Source organism: Rhinatrema bivittatum, chromosome 1 (assembly GCF_901001135.1).
Source record: "Rhinatrema bivittatum chromosome 1, aRhiBiv1.1, whole genome shotgun sequence".
Taxonomy (NCBI): Eukaryota; Metazoa; Chordata; class Amphibia; order Gymnophiona; family Rhinatrematidae; genus Rhinatrema; species Rhinatrema bivittatum.
Genome location: NC_042615.1, coordinates 353,803,496 through 353,824,295, shown reverse-complemented (window position 1 = coordinate 353,824,295; position 20,800 = coordinate 353,803,496). Strand labels below are relative to the sequence as shown.

The 20,800-nt window shown below is 41.5% G+C and overlaps 1 protein-coding gene across 5 annotated transcripts in view; it reads right to left on the bottom strand.

The window, feature by feature from the left end:
• HNRNPD (heterogeneous nuclear ribonucleoprotein D) overlaps positions 1-19,953 on the bottom strand; it is a 41,495-nt gene extending 21,542 nt beyond the window's left edge. For 2 of the 5 annotated variants that reach the window (XR_003856467.1, XM_029600087.1), the window contains exons 1-2: positions 19,181-19,536; positions 13,406-13,450 (exon numbers count right to left, since the gene is read on the bottom strand). Coding sequence is in view for 3 of the 5 variants with exons in the window: in XM_029600087.1 (XP_029455947.1) it covers positions 13,406-13,450; positions 19,181-19,314 (179 nt within the window). In the remaining 2 variants the exon portion in view is untranslated. Of the gene's footprint in view, positions 1-13,405; positions 13,451-18,651; positions 18,681-19,180; positions 19,537-19,934 lie in introns of those variants that run through there. The other 3 variants (XM_029600115.1, XM_029600108.1, XM_029600099.1) reach the window with 3 other exon arrangements.
• Between the last annotated feature and the right edge of the window lie 847 nt (positions 19,954-20,800).

Genomic DNA, 20,800 nt, shown 5'->3' with positions numbered 1-20,800 from the left:
GGAAAGATCTGTTGGTACAGATAAGTAAAAACAGAATTACATGGTGGTTAGTACCCCAGGACTAGAGAAATAATGCTACAGCATGCCCATGACAAGCCCAGTGCAGAACACAAGGATGATACAATCACATTAAGCACCAAAACGAGCAGCATACTGGCCTCACATATCACTATATAAAGTCACGCACCAAAAGTAGATTCCAGCCCACTTCTCCCTCACACAGAATTTCTCTGCAAAACAGAGAAATTAGTGTGCCCTGGTCTGATATCCAGTCTGCCTGGATAGGCTCTGTTAGGTCCTCTTGATGTAACAAGGACATGTTCACTTTAACATGTATGCTCTAAGTGAATAGATGCATTCATGCACCCAATAAAACTACTGAAACAGTTGTCACCTTACTGTTAAATCATGTATTCAGTCATTGGGGTCTGTCAATGAAAGCAGATCCCAACCAAGGCCCCCACTTTATTGGACAAGTTATTAAGCATGTGTGGAAACTGCTGGGTATACCACCATATCAGGTAAGGATTGGAATGTCAAATTGCCCTTAGTACTGATGGCAATAAGGACCAGTCCACACTGTTCTACAAGTGTCACTGTTGGAAATGACAAGCAAAGAAATGGTTTTGCCAACGCATCTGCTTTACAGGACGAATGATGCTAATCTGACAAGTGCAACCACTGCAATTGTGTCACATTTAAGACAACATTTGTAGAGCACTTTGGGCAAAATAATTTAGAAATAAATGTCAGCGGTAGAAAGGTCTATTACAATTTAAAGGCTCCTTCTAAAAAAAAAAAAATTAAGTTGGTAACAAGGTCTTTTACTACCATTTCAGTAAAAAAATAGGACAGTTTTTGGTCTTATCTCGAAAGGTCCCTTTGTAATTATGGATAAAGTTTCATCTCTTGCCTCTTAGCCAAATTAATAAAATCCTAAAGGTGGTGGGGGTGGAAGGGTAATAGAACCAAAAGGTTACTAAGAGCCAAGAGAAACAGATAAGTATAAAAAAAAAAAAAGTGTGAAACTTGCTGGGCAGACTGGAGTTTGGTCTTCTTCTGCCGTCATTTCTATAAGATGTCCATAAATTTGGTTCACATTAACCAGCTTAGACCAGGATATTATTACATATGTTTGCTAAAATTAACCACAGTAACTGATCCTATCCAGAATCAGATAGCTTTTCACATGGGAACTATTTCCTACCATGTTGATATGAAGAAAATGGAGGTTGCTTATATCTAAGTCTGCCTTTTATTTTTACCTAAAAACAATTACCAGCTTTAATGTAGTACTTGCTCTGACAATTTGTACTTGCTTGTTGAAACACCTGCCTTGTTAGCTTATCCAAGTACAAGGCACAACACTATATAGGTCCAAATTTAAGCCTATGCCAGACAAAGAACATACATTGGTTGTGTCCCAGTAAACCCCATTTGAAGGATACTACTGAAGCCCTTTCTGGTTTGTCCTCTGACAATGTGCAGGAGAAATGTAAAATTACAAAGTTTGGTGAGTTCTACAAAACCAAGGCTGATGTAAAATGTTTGGTTAGTATCCCACTCAGAGCTATTTCTAACTAACAAACATGTTACCAGTAAAGTTACTCTACCCAACAACGTTTAATTACTCTATAGATTTTCTGTGTGTGTAAGGGAGGTATCACTATATTACTTGGAACCAGACCCTGTTCCCAGAGATCCTGGATGTATTTCAGGGACACAATCAAGTTTTGATCAAAGCTGATCTATAAAGACTTTCACACTGTTGAACAGTCTATTGGCCAGGATCCAGGGCAAATTTGTGATTAAAATTATGATTCCAGAGACGGACATTTTGCAAACAGATGTTTTGATTTATGCTATACCTTTCCTCATTGCCTTAACAGTTGTTCAGTCTGGCTTTTTTTCCCCTCTTTAAGAGGGTCATGACCATAGTCTGTAGTCCCCGTGGAGGTTCCCATCATAATGCAATGCATTTGTGTGACCTCAGTGTCAATTGCTGGAGAGGTAGTCACGCTTAGGATGTTTAAATACCTGCCTTTAATTACTCAGAAATATGAGCAACATTGTAAGTCATAATTATATATTGTGTCCCATTTAGATTAGTATTGAATATAAAGTAAAACAAGTGAAATTATATATCTAAGATTGGCTTTGCTCTACCTCTTTGTATAACCTGAAGTTATATTTTGCAAGTCAGGTTTAAGAAGTGATGCACTCCTTTGTCAGCAATATATTCTTAAAAAGGAAGACAAATATAGGAGCAAGGCCCAGTAAAACCTTTTAACTGATGGAGTCTCTCTCAAAGAGACATGGTATGCTTATTCATCTTTCTCTGAATAGAATGAAAGGACAAAAGTTCTGGAAAAAAACAGATTCAGCTAGGTGCCAGCAGGTCTGTGCTTTATGGCTTTTCTCCATAAAGCGACCTGAGCAAATAGATTTACCAAAAGAAAAATTACTAAAAGCCATGTGGTAAATATTCACCTAGCTTAGCAATTACCCATCTGGATTATTAAAAAAAAAAAAAAAAAAGGATGATTTAGACCACACTACAGATCTTGAAGCTAATTTGCATTACTGTACTGACAAATGTAAATTAAAGCTTTTAAAAAAAAGATGAAAAAGGAACCAGACACGCCAACTGGATCCACCACAGGAGCTCACCTCTGCCACCCTAGCCTTGGCGTTTTGAAACGCACAGCTTTTTTTTCATTAAACAGTGACCGTTAAAGTCTTGGGCAAAGTGCAGTAAATACTTAAGGGCAGAATAGCACTGGTCCAAAGATAAGCAAAGAGCAAAAAGACTGTAAGCAATACTGTAAATGGCTACACTTAAGATTTGGGCATTTAAAGTTCCCATCAGTAGATAGACTTAACTGTAAGTGCAAGTCTGAAGTTAATTTGCTATTCTAATACCTTAGCAAGTGTCTTGTTTATCCTAGTGATAAGAATCGAAGTATATTTTCCCTTTTGAAATTGCTGAATGCAATCCTTTAATATCTGACAATTTGTGATAAATTGATAGATAATTGGTTTTCTTAATCCTGAAACAAAAATCTAGATTTGAAATTCAGGTGAAGTTATCTACAATCAGGTGGGATATAGAATCCAATGTAGAGTGTTAAATCTGATTAATCAAGGCATATGCTGGGTGTACTTTACTTGGATTTTAGAAAAGTTTGATACTGTTCTGCATAGGAGGCACATAAAACTGAGTAGTCCGGGTGTAGGCCCCTAAGGTGGTCAACTGGATTAGAAACTGGTTGAATGAAACAGATGGTGATAAAATGGAAATTTACTTTGAGGAGCAAAGGCTGATCAGCAAAGTGTTTCAGGATCTGTCCTGGGACTAGTTATGTTCAATATCTGTATGTGTGGTGCTGCGCATGATTAAACAGGAAATTTCTCTTTCCGCAGTTTATAGCACCAAGATCTGCACCCTTAAAGAAAACAATGAGAAGTGATCTAAGAAAGCATGGATTGCTTGCCAATTAAGATCCAATGAAATAACAGGAAAAGCCATGCATTCAGAGTACAGATATCCAAGGGAAATGCATGACCAGGGATAGAATACTGATCTGCACTAAGGAGAAACCTTGGCGTGGTTGTGTCTGAGGATCTCAAGTAATAAGTATGTCAAGGAAAGCCAGATTGATGCTTGGGTGCAAAGGAAGTCATAACCAGTAGGGGGAAAAAAATGATAATGCCTCTGTACAGTGCACTGATGAAACTTCACCTAGAATATTAAGTGTCCAATTCTGGAGGCTATACCTCCAAAAGGATATAGACATGAGACTTAAAGGACAAATACATATAACCTAGATTTGAGTCTCATATCACCTTGTTGAAGTGTCAAAAGGTACAAATACACCCCCCGTTTTCAGAGGCTATGTACTCCGAATATAAAGATCATTTTCGTATCTGCCCTCCAGGAAGCCAAAATAAATTTGGGTTAAATAGTCCTTAATGTGGTATTCCTATTAAGATGGGCTAATGGTTCCCAGATGTGCATCTCAAGAAAACCTAATAGGCATGATTTGCAAGGTAACCAAAAGGGCTGGAAAAATATCAGGAGCCATGCTATTTGGACACCTATAATTCAGGTAAGGCAAGTTTACTTACCGGTAAACAGGGTTCTCCTTAGACAGCAGGATGAATTAGCCCTTACGTGTGGGACGATGTCTTCCAACACCACCAACATAGACCAAGTTCTTGGAGCTCAGAGACTAAGCATTCGTGGAGTTCCCCTATAGGCATGCTGCCACCGCATGAGCCCCTCAGTCTCTGGAAGAGACTAAGCAAGAAAGTTGACTCTCCAGGGAGGCAGACAAGTATTAAGAATGGTTAATTCATCCAGCTGTCTATGGAGATTCCTGTTTACAGGTAAGCAAACTAGCTTTCTCATTCAACAAGCAGGTATGAATTAGCCACTAAGTGTGGGGAGTCCCAAGCTGAGGGTTGTACATAGGATGCACTTAAAACAACTCAGTCCTACCAGTGAAGGAAGGACTACTGCACAAAACTGCTCTAAAGTTAATGGCTCCAAGGGACATACTGTTTAAACAGTAGTACAACAAAGGTGTGTAGAAAGAGAGAGTAGCAGTTTTGCATAGAAGTGGCCCTGAGAAGAGCCATGCGCCTCACTTGATGAGCTTCACAATCTCTTTTCTGTAAACCAGCCAGCTAGTAACAGTCCACTAGCCAAATGGACATAATTCATTTGGCAACTGCCCATCTCAATGTATTGGGATCAGAGAAGCACAGAAACTACTATCATGGCAGAAAAAGACCATCTGGTCAATCTAATTTATCTAGCCCTTATGGATTCCCATCACTCCCTCAGAAATACCTTGTATTTATCCTAGGCTCTCGAATTCAGATACTGTTTTGCCTCCACCACGAGACCATTTCATGCACCTACTACCCCTCTTTGTAAAGAAATATTTCCTAAGATTACTCCTGAATCTACTCCTTTCACCCTTATCCCATGACCACTTACTCTAGATCAGGGCTTCCCAAACCTGCTAGCTGTAGGGTCCTCAGGACAGGTTTGGGAAGCCATGGAAACCTGAGATGTTTAAAATGTCCATCATATCTCCCCCTATCCTCTAGCATATATATGATATTTAAGTCTATCCCCATATTCTTTAAAACAAAGACCACTGGTCATTTTAGAAGATCCCTTTGGACTGACACCAACTGATATATATTCTTTTGAACGTGCGATCTCCAGAATGGTACACAGTATTGGAAATGAGGTCTCAGAGACAGAGGCAATCACCTTTTTTCTGTTGACCATTCCTCTCCCAATGCAGCCAACTATCTTTCTGGATTTTACTATCACTTTACCCACCTATTTGGCCACCTTAAGATCAGATACAATTACCCCCCAGATCTAGCTCCTCTTGTGCTTAGAATTTCACCTCATACTGTACCTCACCCTTGGATATTATCAGCCCAAATGTATTGCACTAATTTTTTTTTAGTATTAAATCTTAACTTCCAGACTCTAGACCATTCCTTGGGCTTTGCTAAATCCCTCCTAGTGTTTTCTCACACCTTCTTGGTTGTCTATCCTGTGGCAGATTTTGGTATCAGCAAAGAGACAAATCTTTGTCAAGCCTTCTGCTAAGTTGCTCACAAAAATGTTAAAGGACTGATCCCTGAAGCACACCACTAGTAACCCTACCCTCCTCAGAGGGAACTCAGTTTACTGCTTACTTCTTTACTTCCCACTCAGCCAATTTCTAACCCAGTCACTCTAGGTTCCACACCAAGCACACAATTTATTTATAAGTCTCCTGCATGGAACCAGGTCAAAGGTCTTATGCCAAGCACTCTCCACTTGATCTAACTCTCTGGTCACCCAAAGAAGTTGATCAGGTTTATCTGACAAGATTTACTTCTAGTAAAACCATGGCTGCTTCTGATCTTGCAACCCATTGCATTTCAGAAACTGCACTATCCTTTGTTTTAGCACTGATCCCACTAATTTGTTCACCAGAGGTCAGACTAAACGGCCAATGGTTCCCAGCCTCTTCCTTACTACCACTTATAAGAACATCTGTCCCTGTCCAGTTATCAGACCGTATTGCTACAATGTCCAACTTGGAAAATTTCGATCACAATTTTCTGTATATCTCTCAAAGGTACAAGCAGATTCAATCTGTTACTGTCTCAGTTCTTTTCGAAGAAGCCAGATTGAATCTTCATACCTATGAGAGATGTACAAAAAATTGTGATCAAAATTTTCCAAGCTGGACATTGTAGCAATACGGTCTGAATTACAAAGGCAGCTGCAATATTGAGTCTTTCAAGTTGGAACAAATTGAGCATTTATGCCATACCGCACAGCCCCATAGACAGAGTGGGATTAATACCTCACACTATCTATTCTGCAGATATGCATAGCCCCTGAGGCAGCTCTTGACCGAGCGAAACACTGCCAGAGTCGGGCAATTTTTCAATAAAAGGTCTTTCTTACACACCGATCTTCACTTTTCTTACTGCTACACAGCAACCTTGGATCGGCTTCTGATTTGTTTTCTGTGTATAGCATCTGGCTCCATCATCTTATCTACTTTGTTTAGACAGCTCCTCACAAACACACTGTTCTGAAAATCGGTTTGTTTCACCTCACTTCTACTCTTATGTTTGTTTTATGTGGTCCTGCTCCAGGGTCCTTCACAATGAACAAACAGAAGTATTAGATAAGCAATTTTGATTTTTCCCTCAACCTCTACATATTCCTCTCCTTCACTTGAGTCTTCTCATGCCACTTTTGTACTTCCTTCTATCACTAACAAGTCATCCCCCTGTTTTACTGTACTTGCTTTTTCTTCCATTTGAATCTTTACATTCCTACTTTCCCAGATATTGTTGCTCATCTTCCACTTTCTGCAAGATCTTGTAGTTTATGAATGCTAACCTTTTCCCCCCTTTACCTTTGCAGCTTCTTTGGAAAACTGTAGCAGCTTTTTTTCCTCTTTCCTTTATTTACTTACCTAACAAATGATTCATTTTAGTTGCCCTTTACCATTCTACTTCCCCTAAGATTCTCCCAACCAGTTAACTCCTTGAGGTAGTCCCCCATTTTAACAAAGTTTTCCTGAAGTCTAGAACCTGTGCTTTTGAATGAACCTTCATTTGAGCTCTAATACTGGAGCACAACATCTGGTGATCACTGGATCTCAGATCAATTACATCAAATACTGTCCCCGCTGGTAAGCAACAGGTCCAGTATGCCCGGTCCCCCCGTGTGGGTTCCATTACCAGTTGGCAGAACAATTCTTTTTGCAGAGAATCCAGGATCTCTTTGCTTCTAGAAGTCACTGCAGCTGGAGTGTCTCAATCAGCATATGGCAAACAAATCCCTTAACAGCACCTCCCCCTTTTATAGTAATTTTGTGAATATCCTCCATTAAATCTCTACCCATCTGCTCTGTGATGGAGGTCTGTATATTACACCAGTATAAATAAATGTTCTATTCCTTCGTTCCAAATGAGCATACATACATCAACCCTCCTCCCTTCCTTCCTAAAGATATTGTAGTCAGGTATAACTATATCCCAGTAATGATTTTCTGTGTACAAAATCTCCATGACAGTTACTACATCTAAACCAGCTTCGTCAAGGACTGCTTCTAGATCCGGGACTATTTCCTATTAAATGAGCATTGGCATAAATAGATTTTCAGATATTGCCCTCTCTCCTCCATTTCTATACAAGTAATATATCAACTCCCTACTACTGTGAGCCATTTCATGAATATCCTCGGGGGCCGCTGAGCACCTTGCATTAGTAGTGCACATCCTTTGCTATGAACCTTAGCAAATTTCAATGGGTGGAAAGAATGGTAATGGGTGCATAAGTGTCTTCCGGATCCAAAGCACACATCCAATCCCTCTGTTGAATGAATTGGGGGGGGGGGGGGGGGGGCACGGAGGGGAAGATGTTCATCTTTAAACTCTCCCAAACTAGCAGTTGGTTCAATCTTTGCAAGTGCAATATAAAACCTTGATCCCCAAGGATTAAGAAATAATGTGACTAGAATCTCTGGCCATGCTTCTGGGAAGGGACAAGTTCAACCATCCTCTGCTGAAGAAGAAATTCCATCTCCAGTTGAACCAATTGAGAAGACTGAAATCACTTAGGTTGGAGGAGGGTGAGAAGCAAAAGTAATAGCCATACTCCACAATTTTAAGGACTAGTCCATGGGATCTGGAGCCATTCTTGGAAAAAGGACTGAACCCATCATTCTCCCCCACACCAGGGAGGCAGGTCTAAGCCAGCAAACTGAAGCTACTGCTGAGTCTTAAGCTCATGTCTTCTCCTCCTCTGGCCTCAAGAGGGTAGCTGCTGCTGGAAAGTAGGAGAAGACTGAGGACACAAAATGAAGATTTTGAAGAATTAGCATCTGATCTTCGCTGCAAGGCATATGGGACAGACAAAACAAATCTAAGCACGTATACCTAGATGAAAGGAAGTAAGGGGGGAGAATTTTAAAATTCCTCAGAAGGTAGCAATGCAGAAGTGCATCTTTCAGCAAAAAGGAGAGTCTTGAACAAGAGGTCATGGGATAAAGGTGAAAGGAAACAGATTAAGGAGTAATCAAATATTATATAGAAAGGGTGTTGGGTGCATAGCACCACCTAGTAGAGATGGAGACAAGAACAATGGATCTCTAAGGAAGCGGTGGGGATTAACTGAGCTCAGCTATTGTGTGGATGGGCGGACTAGATAGGCCATATGGTCTGTCACATTTCTATGAAAGATGTACTTGCATCAGGCAGAGTCAGTTGGTCCAGCTGCAGCTGATAATTATGTTTACTGAAGCTGTTTAAATGAGAGCCACCGTTTCTTGAAGTTTGACGCTGAACAGGTTGTCTCTTAAACAGGGGGAAAATCGGGAAGATGATCATGCACATCATCCAAGGCTGCTCGCTCACAACAATGCAAGTCTTTGGGTCCCTGTAGAACCAGCCAAAGTCCTGACTACAGTATGGCAAGCTTCGTACAAGGAACAGATAAGGTGCATATTGCATTCCTCCACTACTCCGCGTCAGTCCATCTGGTCAGAGTGACAATTCCATCAAGTGTCTTAATTTGATGGACCATGTACAGTTGGTGAGCCATAACCCATGTACTCAGCATGGAACCTTGGGAGACCTTTCCAAATACATCCAAAAGGTCCACTCCTATGTGTGTGCTTAGCATGCCTCAATCCAGATTCTACCAACCTCAGAGTGGGGCAACAACTGGATCATCCCAACATCTGAGATGGCCTGCATTCTATTTCAAGTCCAGTTTCTGGGCAATCAGCAGGCATGATACAGGTGTTTGCCACATTATCTGTAGATCTTAGAGAAGTTTGTGTACTGGGATTGCCACAGAATCCATTGGGGGTTGAAATATCTGAAGGAGCTCAGACATCTGTTCTCAAGTCCTTTTCCTTCCTAACACCAATAAAGACAGCCTCTGCTGATTCAAAATCCTGAAAGGAGCATATATCCTCCAAAGGGGAAGTATGCTATGGCAAGATGATATCCCCAGGGAATTCTAGTTTCCGGACCACAGGGGAACACTAAGCCATGACACTGATGATGGAAGTTGGCAATCAATCGGAGAAAATTCTTTTTCACTCAATGCACAATAAAACTCTGGAATTTGTTGCCAGAGGATGTGGTTAGTGCAGTTAGTGTAGCTGGGTTCAAAAAAGGTTTGGATAAGTTCTTGGAGGAGAAGGCCATTAACGGCTATTAATCAAGTTTACTTAGGGAATAGCCACTGCTATTAATTGCATCAGTAGCATGGGATCTTCTTAGTGTTTGGGTAATTGCCAGGTTCTTGTGGCCTGGTTTGGCTTCTGTTGGAAACAGGATGCTTGGCTTGAAGGACCCTTGGTCTGACCCAGCATGGCAATTTCTTATGTTCTTATGACCTCCCTCTAACCTGATGGGGGAAACATCCAAAAGAAACATGATTAACAGAGCCCACTTCACCCTCCAATTTGTTAAGGGACTCCTCTGGAAAGGAGGGTCTATCACCCTATGACAAGAGCTTACCCCAATACTGGAAACTTGCATAAAATATTTATGGGCACATGACCTGCAGCAGTCCCACTATGTGGGAAAATTTTCTACATCTCAAACAGCAGATGTTCTAGTCTCCCTCATCAGCCTTTCGGGCTTAAGGTGGCAAAGAAATTCTCTGCTAACAGATAACTTCTCAGGATTCTCTTCAGAAATCAAGATCAGCTCATCCATGCTCAGGGCTACTGGTAAACCTGAAGAACATGGAGCCATGGCAGCATCCCCTGCCAGAGAGGTTAACTGGTTCATAGGTATTCTGCAACAGTTGCATCCACAACTCCCACTAGCACCGTGCTCCATAAATAGCACCTGGAGTTCCTTCTTTGCCATGACAGTCATCATAGGACTCTTGGATGTATGTGCTGAAGCGCTCCACGCCAACACTGCATACAGCACCGTAATCTGCTGCACTACATTTACTGCACCTTAGAATGTGAGTTCCATGCTGAGGTAGATAGCGAATTAGTTGGTCCTTGGAATGGAAACTTTTTTTTAAAAAGAAAGATCTGGCAACCTGGGAATGTTCCACACCAAACAAAAAAGGCATCTGCACCGATGAGGCTAAGTCCCACCAGAGCCCTATGCCACTCGCTTCCATCTAGGGCGATAGCCACAAAGAGTGTCCCCAGTGATACTCTGGCACTCTACTTGGTGCCTCCAGCACCAGATTTTTGTGCAACACAACCCCTGACCTGAAGCAGACTACACTCTGCTTCAACGAAGAATAGCTCAGCCTCATGTCAAGGCTTGGGGATCTTACCCACTAGTGCCTTCCTTTTTAACTCCCATCATCCAAGTGCAGTACTACTGCACCTTATGGGACAGCAGACTACTGGTATAGCAGTTTAAGAAGTTGTGGTCTGGGTCCAAACAGTGATAGCAGATGGAGACCATAGCCATGATGGACATCTAGCAACAACAGATGCAACACTTAGTCACTTACCACAGACTTCTGCCTAGGGCTTCTCTGTGCCCTTCAACATTTTCTTAAAATTCTCAATTTTTAATAACAAAAATGTTCTATTTGAGGGGCTGAGAGTAGCAGAAAAATGTTAAAAGCAATGAGATAGCAGCACTAGGCATCGACTGGGACATCATCTGTGCAGTAGCTCAAACAGCTCACGAGGCAGTATGCACACTGGAACTCCAGTACATGCTCAAAGTCTGAGCTCAGAGCTGGGTTGGTGTTGTCTGATGCCATCCCATACATGATGGCTAATTCATGCCTGCTTATCGAAAGAGAAGCAAAATATTTAAAAAAAAAGATAAGGCAAAAAAAGTTTTTAAATAAAAAAAAAGGTATAAAAGAAGAAAAATACCTGGCTTCTGAATATTCTAAAAAAAATATATATTTCTACCCTGGTAACCAAAACATACAAGAGAAACTGTTAACATCAGATGTTAATGTATGACAAAATCCTACGCTCCTAATTTCTATCTTCTTTAACAAAATCTGTTTCTTTTGAAGTCCTTTAGTAGGGAGTTACACTATTATACGTGTACAAAAAAATTCACTGTATGTATGCTAAAAATAGAACACTTTATAGCATTTATTTATATTTATGCTGGAAAACTGCTTTAAGCAATATTTAAAGAAATCAGTACAGAAATTTAAAAAAAGTTTACAAAAAACCACTGCATTGAGTTATTCATGCAAAAATGTTAGAAACAGGCAGGACTACAAATTCAATCACTTGTCTTTTCCTGCAACCAGTGCAGCAAGTCAACTCAAAGTAAATCAGCCACCCACAACTCAAACAGCAAATATTTCAGAATTGAGCAAACTACAGTCCAAAGGTGACTTATAACAAACAGTTTCTACCCCATCCTTCAAATCTTTATTCAATGCCCAGTTGTAGCAATTGTAAAATCTGGTAAGCATTACTGAAAAGTCAGGTAACCCTATTTACCCCACAAGCAAAATAACTACACTAGATATTTCTACTTATTCATAGAGCTAAAAGTTTTATAGGCTTCACACTACAGTGGATTTTATTTGGCTCATTTTCAAGATTCAAACACTGGTTTCCTGTTGCTGCTGTTCCCAACTTAAAACATTTTATTTTCTGGGGTGCCTTAGTACTGGATAAAAAAAAGATAGGGAGTATTGCAGACAACCAACATATTAGCAACAGGTCATTAGGCCATATGGCAATTATTTAACATTATCCATTAGAACATACATGCCCCAAGTTTGTTAGTATATCCTAAAACAAACCACTGCCAGACCAATATTTCTGGCTCAACTAGCATGTTTTAAAGGTGTTTGAGCAAGTTAGTTCAAGACTGCTCTATTAAATATATGTAACAATAGAAAAATTCTTTATTCAACAGATGACTTGAGAGGCAGGTCAAAAAGAGAAAAAAATCTCTACATTTTTAATGACTCATCTTTTACCTGACACTGAAGACTGTTGCCAAGCATTTTGAAAACTAGAAGCTGGCCCAGGCTACTCCAGCGCACGACAACTGGTGGCTGAATTTAAAGACCATGACTGCAGGGGTCTGGAAGAGACCTCAGTGCATGGACCCTAACCAGGACCATCACTGAGGTGGAAAAAAAAAAAATCTCCAGGTATCTGAATCCAGGCATCAGGATCCAGACCTGGTTCTGACGGAGCTGGAGGAAACTGCCAAATTAAAACTCAAAATAGACACAAAGCAGCAATCCAATTTAGACACACTTTCATGGACCGAAATCTGCTAAGTGGCTTTGTGCACTTTAAAAATGTAGTTGCTTTTGCCATTTAATATCGCAGTTGCCCCAAACACATCTGAAGTATAACCCCAGCTCATCTTCAAAGCAGATACCTCTTGGCTCCACCAACTGAAGCTGCTTACATAACGGCAACTTTCAAGCTAGTCAACAATATCCATTACTGAGGATTTGGGAGCAGGACAAAGATTAAACACACTCCTTATACTCTTTTCAGTAAGATGTCCTAAACCAGGCCCATCTGACCTCCCTCAAAGACTATGTGGAAACACTACTTCAGAACTCCATCTCCTTTAAAATCTGCACCACTGAAACTACTTTAAGATGTAAACAAATGCTTCAACCAGACACACGTTGCTCTTTCCTATCATATGCTTAAGAATCAAGTTTTATTTCAAAAGGATCTCAAATGGTAGCACAGCTTAGGGGAGACCTATCATTAAACAAGAGGTGGACAAGTTCTCTTTTACTTGCTACAATTATATTCATATCCCATGATGCCCTCATCTCTGGGCACATTGCCAACAATTAGTGCAGGAGCACTTTGCGCCTGGACAAAAAAAGCCATTCATATGTTTGAGCCTGACTTACGAAACAGCTTGGTCTTGGGCGGAGGGCAAAGGGAGTGGGCCACACCTGAAAAAAATTAAAAGGAAGTTCAGACACCAAAAACTACCTTGAAAGATTCTGATTAAAAAGCACAGCTGCACTGCCCTAGATTTTTATCTTTGCATAAAAAAAGCACATTTGAAAAAGGATTGCAATCTCCACAAATACTGCTTAATGAAAATACTTGTACTGTATTCAGCACCCATACTGCAACATTTTCCATGATGACAGAGCCAAATTGCTCTAATTCCAGCCCAGCTGAGTGTAGCACTCACATGAAAATCTTTTGAATATGCAGCTACTTCCTGCAGAGGTATGCAGAACACACAACTGCTGAGAAGCTGGAGCTCTACAGAGCCATGACATCCTTCCCCAGTTAGAACAATTGAGGATCGCCAATTGATACTACTGCCAAGCTGAACCATCAACCCCAGTCCAGAGTATACCATAGATGATCTGTGCTACCCACATAAGTGTGAGAAGCCAAAACACATCCAAGCATCATCTTTCCCCACAATGTCAAGAATTGAAACAATTTTAAATGCTGCTGACCAAGAGTCAGACTGCAAGAGTAACAGTACCTTCAATTATAAAGCAGCTCAGCTTCACAGTCTCACAACTAGGCTATTTTTATATTAAATACTGTGTATTCTAATATAAGCCATATATTTACACTTTCCATATCCCCATGATTGGCACACTTTTAGTGTTAATATTTCATAGGTTCAATGCTTAGCTTAAATTACACCTTTAAACATAAAAATAGCCAAGAGAATCTAGGCATCCATTATGTGCAAATGGCAGCAATACAGTCAGTGATTATGTAGGGTTGGCCAATGTTTAACTATATTGCTCAAGGCCCAAGAGGAGAGGACAGATTAGCAATGTTATTCAACAGCAGAGCATAGTGCAGAATTGTAACCACACATCATGGACTCCAAGTCAAGACTACCATGAGTTAAACCTCACTATTCCCCTATAATCTACTAATCAATGGCTTCTCTTTGCTTTAACAGTACCTGGAACAATCTGCCAGTCAATACTGGCAAGGAAAAACTAAAATAATGAAGTCTAACCTATCCAGAGGAACCTGGAGTACTGCATCATAGGACATACAACATACAGAAAGAGGCCCCAACACAAATTAGAGGGATTTTCCTAGATCAGTGCATCTAGTCCCAAATGAAAGCTTTAGGATTTGGGTTTTACAAATCCCACAATACAATATATATCACATGTATAAGGGTCTCTATACATAAGACTACAAGTGCATATCTAAACCATTAAGTGTCCTTACAAAAATCATTTGACCCCTACCACATACAGTACAATAGGCACGATGCAATAAATACTAAGTAGACTTGCAAGGGTGGCCACTGATGCATGGAAATGTTCTACTGGCAGTTCCCTTGCCAGAGGCTCACACTGCAACAACATATTATTTCTTTGCACTTTACTTACCCGACAGTGTATTACATGCATTGTGCATCCTCAATCCTTCATTGAAATGGTACAATAAAATGAAAAACTTAAATACCATTTTAACCTTTTGGAGTCAGCCTAGCAATGGATTTGAACATTAGGGGCCAAGAGATCACACTGTCAGCATGTGCTGAATAACTAGGAAAAGCATTAATCTTGGCTCCATATAGAGCTCTGGTCGTTCACTCCTGTAAAGTCTGGTCTGTAAGGGAGAACATACATGAAACCAGGGGTCCTGCTGGACAAGTTTTAGCTTCCCTTCTCACCTCCAATTCTACTGCATGGCAGTGAGGATCAACCCGATTACTACAGTGAAAGTGACTGAGCCCAAGTTCCAATTAGAAAAGAGAAAAGGTAGGGCAGCCATAAGAATGGTCAAAGTAAATGCTAATTTTGTCTCATCTTGATTGTACTATGGTGATACTGCTTTAAAATGTTTCCTCGTTACAAAAAAAACCCCCTATCTAGTAAATATATGTGGTTAGTGGAATGTACTGCTTATTCTTGGAGTGACACCTCTTAAGACCTCTCTGCCCAAGCACAGATGTACTAAGCTTAATTTGTGGTCCTGCACATACAAGCCTCTTAGAAGGCACCACTCATGAGAGATGTGCATTTGAGCTATCACAAATGAAGCAGCACCATCATAAGGCAGTGTTTCCCAACCAGTGTGCCTTTAGACATGATCAGGGATGCCACAGAAGTGACACTACTGCCTAATGCGCAGAATCCAGGCCAGAACCTGTTCACTGTTCTCAGCACTTCATAGCCAACAGTCACCAGCGGTGGTTCTTTATGTAGAAGCTTCTTTCTGAGAACGTGTATAATCATATGCCTTGTCTTCTATCCAGAAACCTCAGATAGGACGAGGCAATAATCTGGGCACAAACTGTGCATTGATTTTCAGCACACATTTTCAATGCCCAGATCACTTTTTTTTTTTTTTTATAAAGACTCCCAAAACAGTAAGCTAATGCATCAATAGTTTAAAAAAAAAAAAAAAAAAGGTACCTAAACTTTAAGATGTGCAGATAAATACTGATTTACCTGTATCTAGCAGCAGCTACATAGCTGCATAAGTCAGTACTTCTCTGGCTATCTGGCAGCTGCATGAATACAATTTTTAAAAAAACTTTTCTTATATTTTCTATAACTTTGGAAACTTATCTCCAGCCCTGACCCCGATTTTTAAGTTTCCAGCACTAAAAAAGGTGCACTGGCCAGATGCAGTCTCTGCATTGAGGACTACTGCTTAATGCCCTTATTTGCATGGGATTTCCATGTGAGGGAGCTAAGAAGAATTTTCATTTAGGGATGCAAATTTTTTGCACAAAAAATAAAAAACAACTTTGTATACCTTTCTGCACTGGCCCTAGAGTGTGATAATTAGCAAGTAGCATGCAGGGCACAAATAGCTGGGACCCCATTTTGTGCTATACATAGCACCCTTCCTGAGCCTCTTCAATTCTTCCGTCCTATGTTCTATCCACACAGGCTGAGTGAGCACTGGATGACTCACTAGCAGATACAGTAAAACCCATGGGAGAGGCAGCGCTCCAAGGTGAGCGCCCGCTCAGGCCACTCTCCTGTGCACGCAATTTAGTATGCAAATGAAGGCCCGTGGTAAAAAAGAGGCTCTAGGGACACTAGCGCGTCCCTAGTGCCTCTTTTTTTGACAGGAGCGACGGCTGTCAGCAGGTTTGACAGCCGACTCAATTTTGCCGGCGTCTGTTCTCAAACCCGCCAACAGCCACGGGTTCGGAAAACGGACGCCAGCATAATTGAGCATCTGTCTTCCGACCCGCGGGCCAATTTTACTTTTTTTTTTTAATTTAAAATTTTTTTTCAATTTTGGGGCCTCCGACTTAATATCGCTATATTAAGTCTGAGGGTGTACAGAAAAGCAGTTTTTTCTGCTTTTCTGTACACTTCCCCGGCACCAGCAGAAATTAACACCAGCCTTTGGGGCAGGCGTTAATTTTTGAAAATTAAAATGTGCAGCTTTGATGCACATTTTGCTTTCTGGATCACGCGGGAATAACTAATAGGGTCATCAACATGCATTTGCATGTTGCGGGCACGATTAGTTTGGGGGAGGGGGTTGGCCGCGAGTTTGATGTGCTATGACCCCTTACTGTATAAGGGGTAAAGCTAGTGCATCGAAAATGTGCGGCCAAACCCGGGCTAACAGTGCGCTTCACCGGAGTGCACTGTACTGTATCAGCACATAGGTGAGAAGCAGCAGTGAAGAGCATTAGCATCCACACAAAACTACACTTAGCTGGCTGTCTGCACCACACTGATTTCTGACTTCTCCCTTCTGCACTTGAATAGAGAGTGCAGGTTCATAGTAATGTGATCATGTATTTTCACAACCCCACCCCATCTATCCCTTCCTTTTAAAATTCAGTAGAGACTAGTGGGACTATGGCAGCTTCCTTTGAGACTAGTGGGGCAGGATTCCTCTCCTTGTCCACAATATCCGCTTGGTGAAGGCTGGTATGCCACACATTTTTGTTAATGTAAGAGTATCTTGGGCTTGAAAAGGTTGGGAAACACTGTCATAAATGGCATGCCCCAAAAATGTCTGTATTGCTATCATGTACAAGGCAGCATGCTAGAGAAACATCGGGTGACTGGATGGATGCAAGGCACACACCAGATGCCACTAACTGATTACCTCCAATTCCAACCTAGCATGTGGAAACAGAACGAAGACACACCCTATTCTGCCTACAGCAGCAAACAAGGACATGCTCAGCCTTGTAATGGGAGCCTATGTAACCCAAGAAAAATGTGCAGACATGCATGAGACCTGGAATACACTGCTCTTTAAAAAAAGGTGCTCCTAAGAAGGAAAAATAAAGTTAACTGATCACAGCAGTAACCTTAACATCACTTCTACAGAATTAGTTTAGAAAACAAGTAGTAACCAATAGTTTTGAACAAAAAAAAATCACTTTGCCTCCAAAACTTTACAATAAAAAACATTTTTCCTTATTAAAAAAAAGTTGTAAAAACAGAAGTCCCTTAAATCTTTGTGGATTCTGATCCATTTAATTCAGAAAGAATGGTAGGAAACTACAGCAAAATAAGCATTCTTTTACAAACAGCCATGTAATTTATCTTTTAGAAGGATTTCACTTTCTGACTACTTTTGCTGTAGTTCCCCACCACTTATTTTTCCTGCATACATTTTATAGCAATCCATATTTTTTTTTACCCAGTAAACATAAAAATGATCCAAAAATGAGCTCTGAAGACCACAATTTTGGTCTTCAAAACTCACCTATATCACCTTCAGTTGATTCTTATGTTAGTTCAATATGATGCATTATATTAAAAAAAAATACTCAACCCAAGTCCAATAACTCTGTGGTACTCAAATTAGTTTCCAAGGAAATTAAAATACTGCTTAATACAATCTAGTTTCACAGATTGTAACTACAATACTCTGACCTAACTTGTGAAAACCCAATGATGACATGATTGCACCATCTTATGCTGAAGGTAAATCCGAGCACTGATCTTTACATACATTCTGTTTTTTACAATTTGGCAGTAGTACCCTTAGCCTGAAATAAACTTTGCAAAAAACCAAAAACCGCAACATACTGCTGGCATACTAGGTTTTTGTTTTTTTTTTGGGGGGGGGGGGGGGGGGGGGCAGGATGCCATTCAATGTTTTAATGGAAATTTCAAATCAGGCAGGGCCTTCTTTTGCTAGATGCTACTCTGCCGATCACCTCGATAGGAACATGCGGCTCTATCCTTGAACGTCCAGAAGCCGAGTTCCGTAATCACCCCTTGGGCACGTCAGTAACCAGGTACAGCGCCACTTTAATTTTGCACAATTATAATGGTAAATTTAAGTCCGTGAACAGGGCCCTACTACAGTTTAAGCAGAAGATGGGAACGGCTATCCCAGGATCCTTGATGGGGGAAGGAAATCAGGGCTAATCAGCAGATCGTCCTCCAGTCCAGTAAGGGCGTGCAAGGTTCATTCCTTCCGCCTCCGTATATCCTGGAAAGGCGGGAAGGAAGAAAGGCGCCCCCCCCCCGTTTCTGCAGCCAAGAACGTGGAGCCCCCGACCTCATCCCTTTACATACATTGCACACAACTAGGGCTCAGCTAACACAAACAATAAGTTACATAAAAGGTTTTATAGTTATACAGAGGAATGTTCTTTCATAATCCGCTCCCCTCCCGATCCCATACAGCGGGAAGGCCAGGCACCGCACACACGGCGCCTCCAGGGCCCGGCCCGCTCTTACCCCTCGTCCTCCTCGTTCTTGCTGGCGTCTATCTTGGCTCCTTCCCCCTCGCCGCCGTCCCCTCCCGCGCCCCCGGCCTCCTGCAGTTGCCCGGCCGCCGCCGCCTCCCCGCTGCCGACCTGCTCCTCCGCCATCGCTGCCAGATACCGGCACGGGCTCCGCTCACCGCAACCGCCCACGGGCCAGAGAGAGAGATAACGAGGGAGGGCGAGGAGGGGGGGGCAGGGCAAATACTAGCACGCTGAATGCGGCCGCTTGTAAGCTACTACCGCTGCCGCTTCTCGTCGCTTTAATGGCGCCCAGAAGAACAACCTGTCCTGAAATGGCCGCCGGAAGGAAAAAACCGCCGAGGCGGTTAATGGAAATGGCAAAAGAAAAAAAAAAGAAAAAAACGAGTTCCGCGATGCGCAGGTCACGTGAGCGAGACCGAAGCCTTCGGCGGCCATATTTAGTTTGGGCAAGACAAAATTTAAAAAACGAACTTTAAAGACCCGTCACATAAAAAATATATATATATCATCACGGATCCCCAACCATCTCACCACCAAGTCTTTGTTCCACCTCCACGCGCTCCACTCTCCCCTTACATTTGCCAGTCTGGAAAGCGTTAACAAAAAACACATTCCCGACAGATTTAGCGTCTTTCCCTATGGATCAAATTATGAATCCCGCTATTAAATATTTGTTTACATTGTTTATTCGCAAGAAGGGGCATGCAACTAAGTATCTAGCCAGGTTATTTGTCATAACTCACGCCGTAAACGTTTGTCGGGCTTTTTGCCAGACTGAGAGATGGCCGCCAGATAGCTCACGCTCTGCACGCGGCGGCGGGTCTTTTAAATCAACAATCCTATAGTCACGTGATGCACCTCTTTTTTTTTTTTTTTTTTTTTCCCCCGCCCGTTAACACATCTGGACTAATGAGAGCTGAGGGAGCTTACAGACGTCATCGAGGACTGGGCGGTGTTTTCTGGTGCGCGCGGGTTGATGTAAGGCGTGTGCATTGTGTTACTGTCACATTTGTTTGGGCAGAGTGTGTAGGTTAATATTCCCTTGTTGTTATTTAATGGTTGTTAGTTAATGAATTTTCTTTCGCTGATAATCTGCCAGATTTTTCATGGACATTCTAATCTTTTATTTTTCTTACCAACGCATGTTTTATAGTCGCCATTTTGTGCACAGCCGGACTTCCTGGGGCTCATGTGAAACCCCGGGCGGGGTATCCTTTTGAAAACGGTAATAGCGCCGGGTGGGGTATTCTTCTGAAAACAGTAATAGCCCTAAAAACAGGTTTCCATTTTTTAAGGGTAAGTTTGAAGAAGGTGTAAATATACTCGGGGAAAATAGGCGAGGAGCTTTCGGAATTAAAGACTTGCCTAACTTTATTTTCACCCTCGCCTGACCCCAATCTTGCTCCTCCCTGTCTTTTTAGAATAAAAGCATGCACGCTGTGAACAGTGTACCTATATTTTCCCCTGAGTAAACAATTTTCAAATGGGGGTTTTCCCCGGGTGAGCACATTTGAAAAATAGTTGTCACTGTGAAGGTCCCCTTTATGTACTTTAGTTCCGAAGTCCATAGTAGTGCAGCCTGGGCACTGGAGACAGGCCCCGCTGTGCA